The following is a 23,616-nucleotide window of genomic DNA, read 5'->3' as shown; positions in this document are numbered from 1 at the left end:
ATGCAAGCTACATTTATAGTGTCTAAATTTCAGCCCCATTATGTTTGAAAAGGTTTTCAGTGGAAGCAGACTTTGTACACTCTCCATTCGCTAACAGCTACAAATGACATTATCTGTAGGCTAAGCTAGGTAATAGGACAGGAAAGAAAAGCTGTAAGAGGTCCCAATTAGACATAAGTATTGGCAGGCTCATGCTAACCTGCCTGTAGCATGCAGAGACCATCTTAACCTTTCAAGACATATTACGAGACAGCTGCTATAACCTCGATAAATTTTTTTTCTAATTTTAAAAGAAAGGTAAACTGGTATAATTCTGTTTAATTTCTAATTATACATTTTATAAAAAATAATTTTATTTTTGAAGAAATAAAGAATATATTGGATATTGAAGAATAAGTACAAAGTACTTTAGTCTGACTTTTGCCGTTTGAATTACTGTACACCACAGCATTTAAAAGTGATCTATTACTGGTTATAGGTTTCCCCCCCCCCTTTTTAAAATCAGAGTGAATTTAGTGCCAGACTGACAGTCCTGGAAATATAAATCTTCCACACAATGGTTACAGCATATGCAGTGAAAATAAGTGAGTCCCCACAAGGCTCTGCCAAGATACCTCACCCCTGACCTGGAGTGTCTGTTGTCATTCAGTCCTGGCCTTTCTGCCACAACTGCCAACAAAGGGACCAATTAATGAAAACTTTGGGGGTGCCTTCTGTGATGTGGACACTTGTCCATTGGGAAATGAACAGAGAGAAGATTTGTTTCACGTAGGCCAAACAGCCATTGTATGGTAACAATTAAGTCACCACCAGCCTGGCCTGGATTCAAACCAGCAACCAAAAGATGTAAGGCTTTATGAGTCTGATCCAATACCCACCGAAGTAAATGGATATTTACTTCAAAAGGGGTTTGCATCAGGCCTTATATCTTTTCCTCTCCCAAAGATAAATTCAGAAGAAGAGAAGAGTTTTGACACTTCCTATAGCACTATGATCCAGAGGTGCCTGTGTGGAAATCTCTTGCATAATGATCATCAACATAAAAGACCAACGTCATCAAAGCTGGGGGAGAAATCCTGCCTCCAATCAAGTCAATGGCAAAACTATTGACTTCAATGGATCTAGGATTTCAAAAGATGTCTTCACTGATGCTCCAGATTCATCATCTGCAGAGTGCATCAGCCAATTCTAAGTGTATATGGTCCAGGCTCCAAATCTCATGACCAATTAACAGGTAGATTATGTCCCTATCAATCTAGTAGCCTAGTAAATATTCCCTTTAAAGTTGTCCAAGATACTAAAATCCTGTCTTTTTTTTAAATGCAGCAATTATGTTTAATTTAATAATTTAAGATGCAGAATATTAAGTTTTGCCATAAAAAATATGCAAAGAAGGGAAAATAAAATCTATGTGCTATTTAATCATAAGTCTCCTAAAAGTATTTATAACTGAATTACACAGTGCCTCATAAGGTATCCAGCTCAGTAGATAGAGGACCACAAAATAAAGCTGAGCAGTTCCCTTGCTAGATGGAAATACAAAAAGGCACCCTATCATTCAACTATGCGCACCTCCAGGGACCATATAATTACATTATAAAGCTGTTTTAAAAATGTGACTAAAAATAGTTTAATTTTAGCAGGGCAAGTAAATTTAATATACAGCACGTAAATACCCGCACAAACACAATTTAAAACAGTTTGAACTGGGCATTCTAGGATAGTATCTAATAGAAATTTACAATATTATTTGATTGCTTATCTTTCATTTTCACCATATAAAAGTAATTTCCATGCAAACTATGGCACAGAATATTCAGGCTACAGTAAAACAGGCTAAATGGAGGTGCTCAGCTACTATGGTGACGGGCGTAGCTAAGAATCTACGTCAGTGGTTTTCAATCTTTTTTCATTTGTGGACCCCTAAAAAGTTTCAAATGGAGGTGTGGACCCCTTGGAAAGCTTAGTCATGGTCTGTGGACACCAGGACCACACATGGAAAATCACTGATCTACACAAATTAACCTTTACTGTTTTATGGCCTCATTCTCCTCTCATTGACAGGAATTCTGTCTAACTTAAATGAGATCTTTCATATTTTGTGAGTTATGTAACTATCCTTTGAATTTATTTGGACTGTGTAATTTTGGTTAACTATGTTAAAAAAAGAAGTTGGTCCAGTAAAATATACTACCTCACCCACCTTGTCTCTTTAAAAATACTTTAGTTATTTTTGTTCATTGTCCCATAAAAAGGATTAAAAGAAAATAAGATGACAAACAGGACCTATGCACCCACCATGTGGCACTGGGGGAAAGTAGTCATTTTCCCAGTGCTCAACATGGACTCATTACATTAGGTCAGGCTTACAAAAAATTTAAAAAATAAATAAATAAATTATAACATAACACTTAAAATGATTCTAAAGAAAAACTACTGTGTTTTAAATAAAATGGAAAAACTTAAGTTAAAAAAGTAAATTCATATTGAAGAGTTCTTGTTTTTAACATTGACAGGTTCTCTGGGTGTCATCGGAGGAGGTACAATTGTGTTTCAACAGGGTGAATTATGTTATAGATATACGTATGTATATGAATAGAAATATAGTTGGTTAAACAGCAACACAAAGCAATTCTTCTAGTATTACCCAGTTGTTGTGCAAGACTTGTAAGTTTAAAGTGCATTTAAATGACCCAGTAAAAGGCTCTATAAAAAACCCACTAAGACATATAGACAAAGCCTGTTAGCAACGTGGAAACTCAACCCTGCATGGTGCTAAACACCCTCAGTTTGCAATTACTTCAAAAATCTGGGGTAAGTGGACATTTATTATCCCTTTGATATTCCCTGTATCTGCAGGAAATCTTACTGAACTAATATTTCCAACTCTTCTCTCTCTAGCTTAGTTCTTCAACACAGCTAAAAGAAAACTGCAATTTTAAAAATTAGAATCACTTTAATTGTACAATGTGTAGACAAACATTTAAAAAAAAAGATTTGTACAAATGAAAAGCCCAATGCCTTGCGTTACTTTGAGTTGCTCGCATAAAGTACTGAGTGTCCTCAGCTTCCTTTACTTCAGTGGGAAATGAATTCGCTCAGCTCTTTGCAGGATTTCCTTAACCAGCTGAAATCAAACTGAAGTACTGCTCTTTGGCTACTTAATGATTTGAATGCAAAGGTCTTATACAGCAACTACCCTGAAGCGACACTGCACTCTGTGCTCTGTGGCCTACATGGTTCATCAGGTACTAATTAGGTAGCATGTTCTGTCAACGCTTTCATGCTCTTCTTCTATTAATTGATCATTCTGCCAAATTAATGACACTACTGCACCAGCTTTGAATTCCCTGAGCCCCTTTACCTGAGAGACACAACGAGGAAAAAAAAAAAATCAAAAGGTCACAAGTTAACTGTACCTGTCCAAGATTTGAAGCAACACTAAAATCACTATGATGAAAGGTTAATTATATCTACCTTGTTCCACCAATATTCCCTTGAACTTAGAAAATGCACTCATTTTCCCTAGATGATAAATGAAGACAAAAACATAAGACAGCAACATATCCTCACACAGGGTTAGGACAGCATTATATATTTGAAAACTATAAGGCAATAAAATGTGAAGTAGCAAAATGTTTCCAATATTCTGAGCTAAATCCTGACATTTGAGAAACACGAAAAAGTGGGGAACAAAATACTTTATTCTAGATGTAAAATAGAACTAAATAAAAAACTAAACTGCATACAAGTCATAATTACACTTTTGCTAATGGTAAGGAAATCAACCCAAAGTACGACACACTTCTAATTAACAGGATAATGTCACCTTTTCTGGATCTCTAATAATATGATTTTACACATTTACAAGTACAAAAGGGAATTTAGCATTTGGGCCCAAGGGAGAGGATAAAATTTACTGAAGTTACTACCTTGTAAATTATACACTGAACAAGTTTCTCAGGATATCTCTGGCACACACCTCCTCAGAATATTTTTAGTTCACATTATTGTAAATTACTGTTTTGTACTGTATAACAGGAAAATAAAAGTCATTAATACTCTGCTGTAACAACAGCATTCTGACTACACCTTAAGCATGTCAGAGAGGCCCAAACAATAACTGCCCCTTCAGTTTCACACAATTCTCATAACAAAACTATGACTAAACCAGTATATTATAAACAGTTAAGGGAAAATATTATAATCTAGTTTGTGACACCACATTAAGATTACGAAAGCTTAAAAAAAAATAACCAAATGACAAAGCGCTGCCAAATATAGCACACTACTGCCACCTAATGCTTACTAGAACATTGGACATTTTCTCTACACTATCACTTATGAAACACAGAGCCACTCTTACAGCATAAAAAATTGTCTGTTTGTGATTTTTTTAAAAATAATGCTTTGGTTTAATATTTTTCCTCCCAAATGTTTTTCTTAAAATAGACAAATATGATCATATACTCTTTCATGCATACATGAAGTGATCACAGAAATAACTAAGATCACCAAGCTAAACTCAAGACCCAAAATATTTCATTTGCAGTGCTAATAAAAATGCTTAACTTGATAAATGAACTCCAACAGGACTACTCAAGCGCATAAAATGTAAGTACATTTGCTGGACCATGTTCCAAATTTGTTTGGGTTCTTTTAAGTTCTCTTACCCTGTTTGTATAGACCTTTTGCAGTACAAAGACAGTAAATGCAATTCAAATACTCAGTAGGTTGACGTAGGGAATACTTAAAAACCATTTGGTCCCAAGCTAATGCCTTGTTTCTGCCACAGAAAATAAAAACTGTCTTTGCTTCTTAATGTTATTAATTTTGTGGCAAAGTGCTCTGAAACTTGAGCCATACTCACTTCCACAAAGAGAATCAGATTCTGGGTCCTGAACTTTTTTGGAGTTTACTGGATTGGCAGGGGGTGGAAGTACTCTGAAAACAGTCTATTCATACCCTGGGGGGTACAGAATTCTTAATGGCACCTAAGTCCTCTACGGGCTTGAGGAGTGGATTTAAGATCTCAAGAGAAAGATCAATCCAAATAGGGTTGGACATAAAAGCAAGAAAATCATCATCTTGGCTCATCACTCTCTAACTACATCAACCTTCTATTTGAGTGCCTCTGCTTGCTTTTCTCTCACCTCTGCACCAAATATAAGCATCTTGTCTTTACCTTTAAAGCCTTTTGTAAATTAGTCCCACCTTACCTAGCTGATTTTATTTATTTTGACACTAACTCTTGCCTTCACTCCACCAGCATTCTCAGCCTTTAGATCCCAACACTATCTTCATGCTTTCTCCTATACTGCCCTTAATGCACAGGAAACATTCACTGAAAAAATCTGAAGTCACTTATCCTTCTTCAAATCCCTTTTTAAGACTCATCTTTGCAATGATGCCAACAAAACCTAGACTGCTGAGCATGGCTAGATAGGCAATCAGCTGTATTTACTCCTCTTCCACTTCTTTTCTGATCCCTTCCTCCCTTATGCTAATCCCAATTAAAAGAAGAAACTATATTTACTCCTGTTAAAGTGGGGCCACTTCTTTCCTATATTCATTTGTTTGTATGTCATGTCCAAATCATTTACCCTTTCTCTATTTGTGTCTTTAAATTGCAGGAATCGTCTCTTTTCTGTATTTGTGCAGCACTCAGCACAATGAGGCCCAGAATCCTGACTTGGGCTGATGGGCACTACCATAGCAGAAATATTTTCTAATAACAATGTGCTATGATTCAGGGTCTTTATGGTGAAGCGATGTTAAAGGACAGAGCACACAGACAACAAAAAAGTTTTCATTAAGATTTACTCATTCTCTGCCCACAGGAAACAGTTATCCCACTCTAATTGTTTTGTAATTTTTAATTTAAGAAATATGTTTTATTTGAATATCAGCCATGATAAAATAAAAAGGCATGGCTAGATCTGTATCTTTAGAGCTCTTCTTATATACAACTCTAGGCAAATGCTCACCACACAACTAACTAACTAACTAACTACACAAATTGGTGTTTACTGCTAGCTATGCATTAATAAAACATGACTGGCTGGTGACTCTTCTGATACAGATGCTCCCCAAGTTACGCAAGCGTTCCGTTCCAGAATGTCTTGCATAAGTCTAATTTTGCACAAGTCGGGGACGTATACTCGACAATTACGCAAAAAAAAAAAAAAAAAGGAGAGCTTACGGAACTTTTTCCGTAAGTGCGGGTTTGTGTAACCCAGGGAGCGTCTGTACTGACAATTTTTGGAAAAAAATTAGACTTACTAAAAAGAAAAAGGGCTTACCCATTAATGTATGAAATTTATTTTTATAGTCATTGTCCTAGCACATGAACTAGGAATTTTAAAAAAATACATATTTTGTTAAATGCTATTTTACACGGAGGGGTTGTTTTTTCCTGGAGGGGGAAAAAAAAAAAAAAAAAAAAAAAGGTAAAAACAGCACATCTTCCTCATGACCAGAACTCTCCCCTGAACAGGGTTACAAATTTCATCTGTATTTTACCCCTTACACTAGAATCCAATTAGCTCGCCACCTTAATTTCATATCAAACCAGGATAGTGAAGAATTTAATTTTTCACTGAAAATGCAAACTACACCACTGTAGGTGGAGTACAAGATTTAACCAAACCGCCCATGTTTCTCCTTCTTCTATACTTAAGTTTTTCAGCGCCCCATCCAACCCAGTGCAGTTGTATTTGGGAAATGACTACCAAGGAAGGAGTACTGCGGAAAGGGATCTGGGGGTCATAGTGGACCACAAGCTAAATATGAGTCAACCGTGTAACACTGTTGCAAAACAAGCGAACATCATTCTGGGATATATTAGCAGGAGTGTTGTAAGCAAGACACAAGAAATAATTCTTCCACTCTACTCCGGCTGATTAGGCCTCAGCTGGAGTATTGTGTCCAGTTTTGGGCGCCACATTTCAGGAGGATGTGGACAAATTGGAGAGAGTCCAGAGAAGAGCCACAAAAATGATTAAAGGCCTAGAAAACATGATCTATGAGGGAAGATTGAAAAAATTGGGTTTGTTTAGTCTGGAAAAGAGAAGACTGAGAGGGGACATGATAACAGTTTTCAAGTACATAAAAGGTTGTAACAAGGGGGAGGGAGAAAAATTGTTCTTCTTAACCCCCTGAGGATAGGACAAGAAGCAATGGGCTTAAAATGCAGCAAGTGTGGTTTAGATTGGACATTAGGAAACACTTCCCAACTGTCAGGGTGGTTAAGCAATGGGATAAATTGCCTAGGGAGGTGGTGGAATCTCTATCATTGGAGATTTTTAAGAGCAGGTTAGACAAACACCTGTCAGGGATGGTCTAGATAATACTTAGTCCTGCCATGAGTGCAGGGGACTGGATTAGATGACCTCTCGAGGTCCCTTCCAGTCCTATGATTCTATTTGCAAATACAAAATTTACTTTTTTCTTCAAACATTTTCTGTTGAAATTAATACCGAATGAGCTTCACTGAGATTCCTGCTACAGTTATCAGTATATCAGTTTTTACAAAACACAGGGCCCAATCCAACAAGCACAAGCATAACCAATGCTTTTCAATTTAATTGGACTACACATGGTCAAATGGACGTTTTAGTTTACATGAATGCCCTTTGTGATCTTCATTTTACTATTTCCTTTGATGCTGCACAGTCAGAGCAAATACAAAATAGAAGTCCTATGACAGAAGATAAGGTACGTGAGAGCACATAGAACTGAAAATCAACTGGCACACTTACCTTGACCTTATGTTTTTATCTCAGATACCATTAAGAGAGCAAGCTTTTGAGCATTACCAGCCCCTGCATTCAAGGCAAAAGCTACTGGTGCCAACCTGAGCTAAACTTTTGTATATCATACATCTATATGAATCACAGAGCTGGAAGAGCTCAATTGGTCCATCTTCCTACACAGAGGCAGGATTAAGTATACATCCCTTTGTATAGCCTGTTCTTAAAACCCTCACCAATTATAGGGATTCCACAACCTCCCTAGGTAACCTGTTCCAGTATTTAACAATCCTTATAGAGTAAGAAATTTTTTCCTAATACCTAACCTAAATCTCCCTTGCTGTGAATCACCATAAGCTGATTACCTCGTCATACCCCTGATGGACACAGAGAAGAATTGATCTCTTTATGACAACTTACATATAGCCTTCTAGAGTAAACATGCCCAATTCTTTCAATCTTTCCCCATAGGTCATGTTTTCTAAAGCTCTTATTTCTGTTGTTCTCCTCTAGATTTGATCCAGTCTGTCCACATCTTTCTTCAAGTGTGGTGCCCAAAACTGGGCACTGTAACCTTGTTTTTGGAGCTGGCATAGATAGGTCCCTTCCCATGCTTAGTGTTGTTGTTTTTTTAAATGCCAGTGAATTATGTTTAAAAGAGTTCCAGTCAGAAAAGGTTTATCTGATCCAAGAGATTACCAGATAATGAAACATTTAATCTCTTTTAATTAATAAATTGAGAACGGTGCAGTGGTAGGACTGAACAAGACACTGAGTAGCAAACACTAGGTCCGATCCACTAGATATCACACTATCCACTGGATAGAGCCCTTAGCTGACATTCCAGCTTCTGTGCAAAGAAGCACTTGCTTGTAGGGTGACTATCATTACTGTTGTCAAGACACCAAAAACCAGTGGGCTACAAAGTGCTCTAAGGGACGCAAATTTGAGACAACATGACACTCTACTGTAAACAAAGTAATCTTAACAAATGAAAGAACTCTGAAGTAATTCTGGCACCAAATCAAAAGCCTTGTTCAATCAGCACAAAAATTATTTCTATCTTTTAAATACAAGAAAAGTAGAGAGACAATTTCCCTTTTTAGAGAAATGACATCCCTCTCTAACCTGTGTGTTTATTTTGTGCTGTGCTCCACAAATGCCAACGAAGGAATTTCCTAGAACATCCCCGTAAGGTAAGAAGGTCAAGTGCTAGCCCCATTTCAGAGACAGAAAAACCCGAAGCAAAGAACAGTAAACGGAATTGTCCAAGAACATGTAGTAAACCAGAAGCAGACCTAGGAAAGAACTCAAGAACTCCTGGCTCCCATCCCCAAGATTACTCTATTTGAGCAGGTTAGCTCTCAGGGAGATGTATTAGTCCCAATGATTAAAATTTTCAAAAGCGTGTAAGTGATTTAGAAGCCTATCTCCCATTTTCCAAAATGACTTACATGTCCAAGTCACATCTGAAAATGGATTTAGGTACCTTTTAAATTTTTACTCAAGACTTTTCTCTCTCATTTCTCTATCACTGTAGGAATATGGAATATCTACTGACTGGGAGCCATAAAAAAAAAAAATCTCAAAATGACAGCTGAGAATGCTGACTGATTTTTTTTTAAAACACTAAACTACATATTAACAAAGACAAGTAATTTGTAATGATACATAGGTGTAAAATCCACAAGACAAGTGTACAAGTTACCTTGTTGGAGGAATAGAGATCAGAATAAGCCCAAGGCATTCTGACAAACATGATTTTCAGATGTTACCCAATTACATACAGAGAAATGCCATTGAGTTGAATGTAGGAATGTACATGTTCCATCCCAACAGCTTAGGCATTCAGAATAAAGCACTTTTAGGGAATGCATGTGTGACTGAAAGCACTCCTATATTCATGCCCGACACACTATTGTAATAATCTTCTGAGGTATCATTTGAAAACTAATAACTTGTGGGTCAGTAATATTTTGAAATGTATATTGCAAACTTTATATGTAAAGTTATGAAGTCCCCCTGTGTGATGTTATAGCACATGCTCATAACCCACACCACCCTGCCTCCACAAAGATTGTTAAACAGGTCTATCTTAAACAAAGGAATGCGTGTTTATCTCAATTAACAAAGTAGAAAACAGAGTCCTTCAGACAGCAGGAGGACGAAATAGCAGGAGACAAAACAAACTGGCATTTCAGCAAACAAGGTGGGAAGAAAGAGCTTCAAGCCTCCCTCATCACCAGATTCCATGTTGCTTCCTTTACTGTTTGAATAAACTTTGCTTTGAGGAGTAATCTTCAGATGAATCCACTTCAAGGGTTCATTGGACTATAAAAGAAAAGGACAGAGACCCCCAGATGACCTCTCTCTCTTTCACCTAAGACAAAGGCACCAGCACCTATGGGCCTCTGGGAGAGACCCTGACAAAGGGTCAGTCACCATTTTATTGGAAGACTGTGGGTAAGAAAGGCCATCTTAAACAAAGCCTTGAACCAAAACTTACTAAATTAATTTTAGACTTTTAGATGCGTTTTCACTTTTATTTGCTTCTTGTTAAACTTGTTTTATTTTTTAATCCAAAACAATTCAGTGCTGTGTTTAAACTGAACAGTTTGGTAACTCCAATTAAAGTAGCAATCTGTTGAATATTAACTCTTTAGATAAGTGGCTCTTAAACGTTTGTACTGGTGACCCCTTTCACATAGCAAGCCTCTGAGCATGATCCCCCTTATAAATTAAAAACACTTTTTTATATATTTAATACCATTATAAATGCTGGAGGCAAAGCGGGGTTTGGCGTGGAGGCTGACAACTCGCGACCTTCCATGTAATAACCTCGCAACCCCCTGAGGAGTCCCGACCCCCAGTTTGAGAACCCCTGATTTAGATATTAAGGGTTCATTGGTCCTGTAAACTGTTCAAAAGAGGCCTGGACAGTGCAGAACACGTTTTTGGGAAACTGCATGACTAGGAGTGTGTTGGACACCCTGCAAGTAGTAACCAAAGCTGGTGGAAGCCAGAGTGTGACTGATGTTCTGCTGGGGTCAGAACTGCTGGACCAGAGCTACAGCTATACACAGACCTCAGTGTGTGACCTGAATGCTGGCAGGCTGTTGTGGGCAGCTCAGGGTGTGAGGTACCAAGGGTTACAGGGCAGCTGGTGACAACCCCTCCCTGATCCAGATTGCACCCCACTATGTGACAGTATATGATGGCCTCACTCTTATGAATAGAGTTCATAAAAAGTGTGCTACCATGATTACTGCTGAGAGTTAAAATCTCCTTTATTCTGCTGATAGAACTTGGTGACCATCATCCATATAAATGATGAACCTTCTAAATTGTATCATGATTTCATGGCCACCATGAGATGATCAAAGGTAACTGTATTTAAAGTCTCAATTTAAAGCCAGCCACAAACTGGATCTAGTGTTTCTATTCAGATCAGAGATTGCAGGGTTGGATTTTACACTTATGTCATTGCCTTCTGGGATTTGAGTTGTGTCCACCTTCTTTGATGCAGTAAGGGACCGGTTTTGACAGTCTGCTCTTGAGGTGAATAGAAACTTAGGTTTTCCAGGTGAGACTGAGTGAGAATATTGTACTACTAACAGAATCCTCTGGTGGTTTAGAAGTATTTACTAAGGATTTTTTGTCATCAGCTGTTGACGGTGTGGCCCTCAGTTACTTTCTCCTCAGGGTTAACCCTCATGGGTCTCTATGATCTATGCATTACCTGCAGATGAAGAACTATCTTCCACCTGTTAAGGCAGAGCAATAACTGGAGCAGACTAATCCTAGGTTGTTACTGCTTGATCTCTAGGTAGTGTTGCATAAGAGGTTGTGGAAGTGTTGGGAGACCTTTGTAACACAATCTGTGATTTGGATCCCCCTTCTTGATCAGTAAGAACCACTACAGGGACATTGGCCTTCTTTGAAAAGGACAAGGTGCTAATTACTTTAAAAGAGGCATGCATTCAGCCTCTCCTCGTAAAGCCTTATTAACTGGTATCTAATCTTTTATTTTACAGCAAAATAAAGGATTGTGAGGAGACATCTCTCAGAGAATCTGAATGCCCTCAGCTTCCCTGGCCCTTTCCACCCCAGGTCAGAATTAGAAGGGGTACAGACATTGCACTTGCCAAGTTGGTTGATGATAATTTCCTGGTGATAACGACCAATTGTGGAATTTTTAAAAGTGCTTATCACTGGCTGCCTGTCGGCTTCTGGGTAGTGTTTAAGGTGTTACTTTTGACCTGCAAAATCCTAAATGGCTCAAGACCTAATCTGGGAGACTGCTATACTAGTTAAGATCAGCAGAGATACTCAAGATGGACTTTCTGGCCATAATGGCAGGAGCTGCTGATGGAGCGTTCTACAAGAAGGACTGTCAACTACAGAATTAAATTCCCCATCAAACGAGTCCAAATTAGCTCGTTTGTTGACCTTCTGGGTACACTGAAAAGTGAGAAACTTTTGGGGTTAGTTGGGGATAGGAGAAGAGAATATGTACAGAGTGGGGAGATTTGGATTAGATTTGTAAGATTTTTTTCTGATTGGTGATCAGTGTATTGAAGAAGGGAGGGGGAAATATGCTGCTATTTGATTTCAGTTATTTTATGACTTGTTTTAAATAGAGGACAGGGGTGCCTAGGTATTTCTTCATTTAAATTCAAATAAACAAACAAATCCTCTCCATGCTACACTTACAAATATGCTAGTGCATCATGCTAAAGATTTTACTAGTTTTCTTGGCTAGCAAGGACATTAATAAATAGCAGAGTTTATTTGTACTTTTAAAAAATTATTTAGCGCATAGCTAACAGCGTCATTACAGAACAAAGGATCCCTGTCCATAGTGATCAATTAAACTAGACCCATCAAAGGATGCACCATGTTTAAAATATTTATTATTACAGATTCAATGCAAGTAAGGCCAGGTTCACAGTATAACTATAGTAAGAGAAGTTTGCAAATTCAGTGCTTTCTAAAAATAACTCATTGTCAGGTGGATTCTCTTATGTACTTTATTGTTGATCTGAATAGCTTATGTTCTACAGTCAGAGCTACTACTGTCTAAGTAAATAATCCAAGGCTTAAAATGTCAAAGTTAGGCACTAAAATAGTTACCCTAATTTTCAGCAGTGCTGAGAAGCCAGAGCTCCTATAGGCTATGGGTTGTCAGAACCTCTGAATAATCAGGCCACTTACTTAATTTGAAAATTTTGGCCTCAGTCTTTTTAGTCTCCTTCGCTTTGCCCCTCATCATGCCCTGCTCTACCCCTTCTCTATTTCAGCCATCTCCTTTTTGCAATGAGGTAAAGCATACAATTCAAAGTACAACTATGCAACCACATTATTCTATATTTCCTTCTTTAATGCTTCCCAGCACCCTACCAGCATTTTTAACCACTGTTGTACACCAAGATGTCTTAATTGATCTGTATATGCTGATATTCAGATCTTTTTCCTGCAAGGTTATAACTAAATTCACTACTACACTTGGCTGCATTTGAACAAATGACCTAATATTTCACATAACAGGGATTTATCATTTAGGAACTAGAAAACGAAGGAATCTTTTTTATTTTTATATTTTATCAAGAAACAGTGAACATATTTATAAGTATGAAACCTCTTCCATAAAGCTAAACTTTTCAATCCTCTAGTACGTCTTTCAGAACTTCACAAGAGATTCTATTTTAAAAAACATTTTCTTTGTTACTATTACTGGCTTATATAACAGGTCTACAGAAAGTTCAGAAGAGACATCTCTAGACCCCATGTTAGCAGACAATGGTGAGTGAGGAGGGCAGATTGTGCATTAGCTGCATCTCAGATTTCAGCTGCCCATCTCCCACCCTGTTCTTAAACCTGAACTTTAGAGGTATAGAACAATAATGAAAGTATTAGACACTGATGACCATAAAAAGTAAACTGCAAACAAAAATAAATACCAGTAATCGTAAGCAATTTGTATGAAATTCAGTAAATTAGTTTCCTTGCTTGCTTACTTTGCCTTTATGATGGACTTCATCTTTCTAATATGTGGATTGTATAAGAGTTGGATGGAGTTTCCTCTTCTCCACTTGTTTGTGTTATTCGCTTTTTTCAGTATTTTTAGTATTCATTGTTGAAACAAAAAGGTGACACATTGTCACAAATGTAATAAGTACTGAGATGTAGCATAATTGCCAAATGCTCTGGGGAGGGGGGTCCATAGTGCCCCTTCCTTTAATAGATACCTACCTAACAACTCATTTAAACAAGGGACTTCCATAGGCAGATTGATACTGAGATATGACTGTTAAACTTCATTCACAATTCCTGCAGAGCAAGGCAGAGCTTTTGCGCAGACTTGGCATTCTAGGTCATTGTACAGCACATAACGCAATAGAATCATAAAATGGTTTGTCTCGGGTGTCAATCTGTATATTAAACTACTACTACTAATGGTACTAGACATGACATGATTTGAACAGTATTAAAATTCCACTTTATTAGGACCATATAAATTGCAGAGAAATCACATGCAAAGACATATCAAAGTAAAAATATCCACATACTTAAGAAGATATTTCTTTGTGTTAAACAGTTCAAACTTCTCTGCTGTAACTGGTGCATCTTGACAGAAATCAATACACAAGGATGAAATTATTTCATTATTTTAATCAAGTTACAAAATACATTCTCTGCTGTCAGAGCAGCATGATTCATCTTTTGAATACCAAAATTCTCCAACATATATGAGGCCCCACAATGGAAGGAAGGATACCCAAAGTTTTGTTCGTTTTTTTTTTTTTTTTTTTTATACATACAATAGAAGCAGATTTAGATGATTATTTACGTAATGCATTCAAAGGTTATACATGTGATGCTTTTCTTAATGGATTTTGTATGCTTAGGAGCTGAGAATTTTCTAAACCTTAGGGTGCAAATTCTCAACCTTAACTCGACATCAACAAAGGCTTTTATAGCAGATATACACAGGCTTTGAAATTAATTTGTAACTATTAAACAAAAGTTGAGACACCAATCTTACAATCTGAGAGCAGTAAAAATACATACACACAACTTTACACATGTGAATAGCCCCATTGACCTCAATGGAATTGCTCACATGTGCACTGTTAGACACATGCATAACTCAGGGACTGGAGCCCATGTAGACAAAAGGCACATATCTCCTATTTTGATTAACTTTTTACTTCTGAAAGAAAAAAAACCCACAATTTGATGATCACTTCAAAAACTAGTTAGAAAAACAAATAAATTGTTTTCTAAGTACTTCACGGTATTGGGTCCTTTTCAACCACCCTCCCCCAGTATAGTTTTCTTTAAACTCTGTATGAGACAGGAGCACCACATAAGTTCCAAAAAGGGGAGGCACATTGACAGGCACATTGAACATCACATGAAAAGAATGCCCCAAATACAAACATATTCCTACAGTACCATATTACTAACATATACAGCCATAAAAGACTTTTCTGGATTCTAGATCAATTATAACTGTTTTTCCCTTACAAAGCTATCTTTAATTGATATTTCTTATTGAAATGAAGATGATTGTACTTAATAATTTAACTAAAGAATTGTACAAGATCTACTACTGCCCTCTTCCATTGTTGCCAATATGGTAATTTTCTTCATTCCCATGTATGATGCCCCTCTGTAGTCCCTTCTTCTATACTTTCTGAATGTATTATATAACTATCTTAACACTAATCTATATATAACTACTTATGATCCAAAGAGAATCTCAGTGCCCACATGAGTGTTTAGTGACACATTTTGTACCCTTTCCACATTAAGAAGAAGAGCTTCCTGCACACTCCTTGCTCAAATTACATGGATTTTCTTTAAGATTAGGGCACACATTGTAACAGCAGCATATAATTTTCCTGAACAATAATTCCCTTCCAACAGAAAGGTATCCTATAATATCATCAGGATCAGCATCAACAGGAAGAGAAACCTGATTTTCAGCTAGACAAAGCTTATACATTTGCTGGGTTTATTCTCTGTAAACAGCAATTTTCACATACAGAATAGCTGCAAGCAAATTTGAAAACAACCTGGCAACTCATTTTTGACCCTAAAATACTAGACCAAAAAGGAATTGAAAATTATAGTAATAGGAAAAAAAAGGTGTAAAATTTCACTCACGGAACTTATTTCTGTTATTCTAGTTTTATCTTCCTACTTTTAATCTATCACATAGTCATAACCAATATATAATGAGCAGTGCCTTTCCACAGAGTGAAAAAACTGAGTGGATTACCTGATAAACAGCAGTACAACCCAAACCCTCCGAATGCATTTATGATTTTATATTATTCAAACTAAAATGCACCAGTATGAAAAAATGGTTGTAATTATCACCATATTTCAAAACTAAACATGTCCTGAATATCAGCAGACTACAGACCAAATTCAGGCTGCCTTTTCCACATAGCTAGCTAACAGAGCAGTTTCTGAACCCTGCTCTCACCATACTTGCAGAGTTTACTCTCTGCAAGTCTTCTACGCAGAGAGGATGTTTTAGAGTGGACTTGAATTAAATGTCTTCCAAGGAGGCACAACGTGGAACTGTGACAGAGAGAGAACATATGCTCATATTAACACTTTTTTGCAGCTTTTCTGGATCCCTCTCTCTGTCACAAACACCTAGACTTTATTCTACAAGACCAAAAACAAGGATTTGCATCTGAAGTTCATAAAAGTACAGATAAGAGCCTTTTGTAAACCAGCAGCCAGAACAGTACAAGTTATATCAGGTTTCAAATTCTCACGTTTGATGTTTTTTCTTAAAGCCCCAGCTCCTGAAGTCATGTGAATCTCAGCATTTTAATTTTTTTAAGTAAGTTTCTAGTCTTCATGGTTGCAGGGGAAAGCTTGAAAATCTGAACCCACAACATTCAAAATCCAGACGGCAAACAAAACATTTATTATTTTAAAAGAATTCATGATTTTTAAGCCAATCTCACTGATTTTTGAATATCTGGAGACTGTAATACCGTATGTTTTATTATCCAGAAATTGTGTAATGACATGTTTCAGTTAAACACATATTCATAGGCTAAAACTGCAAAAATAAAAATTAATAAAGGAAAAATAATCAAAATTATAATAAATCATTTTAGTCACTCAAAAATACTGACTGCAACATGGGTATCTAAGTACAATTTCATTGTCTAGTTATGAAATAATTCTGTTTCTTGAATTAAGTTATAGTTGGGGGGCAAAGTTACATTTTAGAAATTAATCAGTTCTTTTAAGTGAGTTTACCCTTGTGAGTCAATTGTAGCAAATCTACCATATAGCCATGTTTGCTCGCCTTTCTATTACTTTGAAATTAAGGTCAGACCTGACCTTACATAGCACATACTGCAAATGTAGAGAAAAATCACCATTCCAATGACATATGGCATGACCTTCAACTTTCAATAACCTACAAAGTTTACATCTGTCTGATCATTCAGAATGCTAACGTTACATATGTGCAATTATAAGGGAAATAATATATGGCAAAAAAGCAAATATTAAACATGAAGCAGCAGGGATTATTTGAAGATGACAAAAAGAAAGCATGGACTGCCACTTTCCAGAAAATTTTCACAGCAAGATTATTTACAAAATAACAATTGCATCCTCTATAATTCTTCATGCTAGTGACCATGTGCCATTAGAGCTATTACAATTACAGAATGTTGGTAATAACTGCAACTGGTATCAAACACTGGCTGCCTTATAAACTCCTGGATTTCAGAACAATATATATAATATTCAACAATTCTTAAAATAACATGAGGTTAAATGTTGTATTTTTATACAGATAACAAAACTTTGCCCTATCCCCATAACTTGGCAAGAAATTTCAGTGTAGGCAGAAGGAGGAATTGCTCTTCACCTACCACTGTAGCTTCTGAGTGGGAGTTGGCTCTGCTACTCTACTATACTCCTACCACCTCTTTGTGGACAGAAATGGCTAGGGTGTCTGTGTGTGGCTCTGTCCCCTACCCAAATCAATCTTGCCATTGGAAGGTTTGGAAAACCATAACTGGGCTCTGTAATGAACAACAGGTATATAGGTTTCTGAACTTGTGTATTCACTCAATAAGTAGTGGAACCACATCATTTCCAGTACACTTCCACATCCAGTGAAAGTGATTTGGAAGGGGTGCAAATTAATTATTTGTATTAACATAGTAATACCCCATCGTGCTAGGCTCTGTACAAACACAGAACAAAAAGATGGTCCCTGCTGTAAAGAGCTTACTATCCAAGTATAAGACAAGAGACAATAGATGGATACAGACAAAGGAGTTCAAGGAAACAATGAGACAATAGCAGTAGCAAATGAAATTTGCCTCAGAGAATAAAGTAACTAGAAGTACTTTAAAAAAAAAATGAAACTTGCCAGAATTATTAAGTATTAAATAAGAATACCTCTTATTCATCCATCACTGAAATGGGGAAAGCAAACATTTCAGTTTTCAAAAATATTGTTTGTTCAACATTAGGCCCCTTCCACATCCTCCATAGTTTTCCTCAGTTAAATTGACTTTTTAAAATATAAACATTTTAGCAATTTGCTTATACACGTTAGAAAAACTATAATGGAAATATACAGATAATTTTAATTTAAATAAAGTTAGTGTTTGAGCCATTCTGATATTAAGAGGTTATGGAACAGACTTAACTACCATAACTTCTGTGCAGTTATAATTGCATAAATTTTCACCTATTTCTCTAAATAAACACACTCCGTGATGTTAAAGGCAAGGCTTCAAAAGGTGCAGAAAAATAAGGAAATCTGAAGTCAAAGTTACTATTCTAACAAAACTTATTTTATTGTACCTAGGTATAATAAGCATTTTATATAAAATTTGCATGCTGTCATTATACCTAGGTACAATGAATGAATTAAGGAGAAAATAAATTCCATTTTAGTTCCATTAGTTTATTCAGTTTAAATTAGAAACTTAAATAACCAAACAGAAAGGGCTTTTTTATTACATTTCCTGTTTTTTCTTATCAAAACACGTTATATTTAGTTTTAAATGTACGCTAATCTTAGTACCAAAATACTATGACGGTCACACACAAAAAAATAGTAGAATGCACAGAAGAAAACCAGCATATCAAAAATGTATCAGCTGAGCTCATTCAGAGATACCATGGTTTTCTATAATAAGAATAATAAGGATTGTGTATCATGGTCCTTTTATATAGATAATCAGAGTATCATTGAAATCAGTGAATATGTTATGTTATAAATGCTAAGATAAAGAGTTGATGCCAATCATAGGAGCCTCTTTGTAATCTTGAAAGGCAACTGACAAATAGAGGTATCAAATATTGATCAACTTCAGATTTACTTTCAGAATGCACCAAAATAAAGGGTATTGGTTGTTTTGGTTTAAGTGTATATTTTTAGCAACACAGAAGGATCAGGAAGACAGCAGTCATCTCTTGAAGGGTCCATTTCAAACAGATTATTTGATGGAAGTGTAATTCATCTTTAATTTTCCCTTTGAAAACAAGAAGTTTCCATATTTTGCACACACACTTTTATAGACAGTTATGGCTGAATGTCCTCACCTTTATCATTTATGGCATTGAGAATACAACTTTAAAGTCAACAGACTTGTGGTAATTCAGAAAGCAATCCATAAATAAATGGCAACTGTCATATTATCACAAACTAAAAATACAGGTTCCAGTTCTTCAGAAACTCATATTTCAGTAGTTCTGAGGGAAACCCTGCCAGAATTGGGCCAATTGTTTTACACCAAAATCCATATTAATGTTCACATACTTCTCTCTTTCTATCCCAATACTAAAGATTAGCAAGATATTTATACATAAAGAAGAGTCTTCCTTTTTTTCCAATAAACCTGCTCTTCATGCTTGATTTAGTCAGTGATGCTACAGTCCAGTGTTTGTGACTTTATAATGGCTTTCCTGGTAGCAAACAGTAATGTGCCAAACACTGACTGAAGTGTGACAGAATAAAGTAAATCACACAGGAAGGGTAGTATTATAAAAGGAAAAGGAAAAAAAGATTTATTTGTAAGTTTGAAGATAATTTTATTTTTATCCACATGATGAACCAAATCCAACCAAATAGTGGTGTATTTCCAGACTGCCTGCAGGGATGGGATGGGTGGGGTGGGGAAGAGATAGTGTTCTTTTGGTCATGGTGGGTGGGGGGGAGAAAGCAACCCCATTTTCTGGGATCATAAGAAAATCACATGCTCTGGAGCTTCACTTGATAGTTTAAAGAACTATCTACACTCATAGACAAAATTATAACACTCATTACACTTGGTTCTATTTATACAGAATTTATAAATTGAAAACAGTAGTTAGTTTATTTTTGCATTATTTAAATAAGGTAAAATATACTTACTAATAATACCAGCTTCTGATATTTCTGTTTCAGTTCAGTCAGGTTCTCTGATGGTTCTGCACCCAGAATTCTATACCAGTCTTTTCGTGGTATGTGTTCAAAGGCCATTATGTGACTAGCTAGGAAGTGGCTTCTTTCGAGATCTGCTTAACAAAATAAATAAAATAGTATAATGATAATTTAGAGTGCATTTAAAAGAATTACGTGTGAGCAACTTGAAACATGACAAAATATGGGACCATGGGAGAATGTAACTCCACCTCTCAATCCCATCCTAACAATGGCAGCAAGAGGTCACATGCCACAATGCAGACAACTGTTTAACATATGCAGCCAAATAAGATTTATTACTTAAAATCAAAGAGGCAGATTTGCCTGTGGCTGATCGATTTATTCTGTTTCTAAGGGCATCATGCCTTGTACATTCCCTTTCTGTTGTTCCACCATTTTTTCCTTCGTCATACTGACCTTTTCGCTATAGAAATGCAGGGGGAGAAAAAAGTCTAAGCAGTCTGGTGTAAGAATTAAATGTGCAACACATCACATGGCCAATATGTCTTCTGCCTTTCCCCAGTATTATTTCTGCTGTTTTGTTCCCCTCTGCTGCACAGAGGAGCATAGAATCTCACATTACCATCTCAACAATTTAAACAACTAACAGATTCGATATATATTTCTGAAATTTGGATTGATTTAACTTGTTTATGCTGTTTTAACTCCATTTCTAGGTAGAATATAGGGAAACTGACTGGAAAACACAATATACCCTTTCAAATTGTTCAACTACTCAAGTCAAAAGCACATTTAGTTCTGTGACAAGAACATTACAAAAGTCTTTTTTTTTTTTAAATCCTTTCGCTGTTTTTGGTAGCATCATTGCCATTTAAGTTATACAAACATTTTCCTTTTAAATCAATAGGTTTACATTTCACTTTTGCTTTTTTTAAAATCATGAAGCAGCCTCCCATTCAATATGTGAGAATTTAATTCAAACATTTCTCCTTTGAGCTAACACACAAAAATACAGTCATTTTCATAATTCTACAATTACAAAGGTTGTTCCTCGCCCAACCAATGCCATTTCCAATTGCTATTAGTAATTCACTTAGATTAATGCCTAAGGATTATTTTGCAAAATTTAAAGGGCCTGAATTTACTTCTGTCTGAATTATTTTTAACCTACAATTTTTACAAGTAACTTATACTTGCTATGCTATAGTAAGGCCATACTTAAAAGATTAGAGAACAACAAATTTTCAGTTTATTTTGTGCATAGTATTGCACATGTAGGAAATTAAACCTCAATCCAGCAATGAGATCCATGATGACAAGTCAGCCCATGCGCATCACACTGCAGGGCCAGGATCATAATGACCCTTTCTGGTTGTGTGGCATTTTCACAGAACAACTGTTAAATATTTATTTTAAAATATAGAAAAATGTGCTTGTAAAATGAGAAAAAATAGCAATGGGACTCTGGAGCAAGTATGGTTCCTGAAAGTACATTTAACTAGTTTTTTAAACTGGCTCAAATTTCAGGTTGATGCCCTTAAAGGAAACATCAAATATTAAAACTTAATTTTAATGATAATGCATACAAAAGTTATAGTGAGAATGTCTTTGCCCTGGGCTAAGGGTGCAGCTACACTTGAAATAACAAATCGTGCTTTGGCACGTATTGCAAAGTCGAACGCAGACAAGAAATAAAATGTGTAGGTAGCAGAAGTTCTCAAACTTCATTGCACTGTGACCCCCTTCTGACAACAAAAATTACTACACAACCCCAGGAGGGGGGACAGAAGTCTGAGCCCACCCAAGCCCCTTACCCCAGGTGAGGGGACCAAAGCATGAGCCCCAACACTCCAGGCGGAGAGCCAAAGCTGAAGCCAAGGGCTTCAGCCCCAGGAAGGGGGCCTATAACCTGAGTCCTGTAACCCAGGGCTGAAGACCTGGGCCTCAGCAAGTCTAAGCCAGCCCTGACGACCCACTTTGGGGTTCCAACCCACAGTGTGAGAAACACTGATCTACGGCTAGTGCTATTCATAGGGTTGCCAACCCTCCAGGATTGTCCTGGGGCCTCCAGGAATAAAAGATTACTCTTTAATTAACAATGATGTCATGTAAACCTCCAGGAATACTCCCAACCAAAAAACTGGCAACCCTAGCTATTCAGGAGCCAACTAAAATACATAAACCAAAAGGGAACAAGGCACTCAAAAAGCACAATAAAAGCATGCACACAAAGTTATTCCAGAATAAGTCACGCCCTTTGTCTTCACTAGGGAAGAAGTGTGTGCACTTTATCCTGTGTTTAATACACCCCGGTACAACCCTAGGCCTTGTCTGCACGTACAGCGCAGTAGTTACCGCTGAATACCCCCCACCTTCACCCCCGCGCAGACAAGGCCGTTGCAGGTTTCAAGGTAACCCAGGTTAAAAGTGCAGCTGCCTGCTCCGCACTAGCTGTAACGCGGGTGAGCACCAGGGAGTCCCGGGCCGAGCCCCGGGGTTTCAAACACGCAGTTCCCTAGACCCTTGTGGGGCGGGTCTGAGCCCAGCGCCGCTGCCCCGGGGAAGGGGGGGGGGGGCGTCAGACAGGGTGAGGCGCAGTCACCCCCCGGCGGAGCCCAGCCTTACCTCTGCCGCGGCGCCGGCCCGGCCAGAAGCCGCAAGAAGCGCGACTTCAGGCGGCGGCAGCTTCCACACGGGGCAGCCTGGTGCCCCAGCAATAGCCTCCGAAAGAAACACGCTGCTCTCAGTCGGGCCGGAAAGAGACCCCGGCACCCCAGGCAGCGCGCGACGGGTGGGAGGGCGGTGTTAGAACCCCAGCGCCGTCGAGGGGCTGTTTCCGACCGGGCACTAGTGGCGAAGCACCAACCGGAAGTGGAGCCCTGCCTGGGCTGACGCTGTCTCCATGGCGACAGAGGGAGCTTCAGATCCGCCAGAGCGGCTGCAACGCCCAGTAAGTAACTGGGACCCCCGTCCACAGCGGGGCGGCCGGAGACCCCCCAACACTCCTTTGGCCGCCGAAATCTGGGGTGGCCACAACTCTCCTGTCCAACTGTCTGGCTACGCCCATGGACACCGGTCCTCAGGTGCGGCCAGAGCCGGAACCCCGCGGCTCAACACCCTCCACCGCCCCAGCTCAGGGCGGACGCAGCGTCCTGTGGGTCCCACACCCAGGGGCACCTGACCTAAAAGCCTCTCGCTTCCCCAGAAAGTTACCTCTGGCCAGAGCTCCCCCCTCCCCCACTTCCCGGCCAGCCTACCCCAGCCAGTCCCTAGAGATCAACTCATCCCCCACATCCCTCTGCTTAAAGTGTTCGGGAAAGGGGAAAGGGGAAAGGGGGGGGGGGGATTATCATATTGACAGGTCTGCCGAGGTGAAATTCAACAAAGATAAGTGCAAAGTACTTCATTTAGGAAGGAAAAATCAATTGCACA

General features: G+C 37.9%; 1 protein-coding gene across 2 annotated transcripts in view; it reads right to left on the bottom strand.

Moving 5' to 3' along the window:
• The window catches only part of DNAJC24 (DnaJ heat shock protein family (Hsp40) member C24), a 58,105-nt gene extending 35,224 nt beyond the window's left edge, over positions 1-22,881 (bottom strand). For both annotated transcript variants that reach the window (XM_065404179.1, XM_065404180.1), the window contains exons 1-2: positions 22,810-22,881; positions 20,173-20,315 (exon numbers count right to left, since the gene is read on the bottom strand). In XM_065404179.1, coding sequence (XP_065260251.1) covers positions 20,173-20,280 — 108 coding nt within the window. In that variant the 5' untranslated portion in view covers positions 20,281-20,315; positions 22,810-22,881. The remainder of the gene's footprint in view (positions 1-20,172; positions 20,316-22,809) is intronic.
• Positions 22,882-23,616: the final 735 nt, after the last annotated feature.

Source organism: Emys orbicularis, chromosome 4, assembly GCF_028017835.1.
Source record: "Emys orbicularis isolate rEmyOrb1 chromosome 4, rEmyOrb1.hap1, whole genome shotgun sequence".
Taxonomy (NCBI): Eukaryota; Metazoa; Chordata; order Testudines; family Emydidae; genus Emys; species Emys orbicularis.
This window is presented reverse-complemented; position numbering and strand designations above follow the sequence as displayed.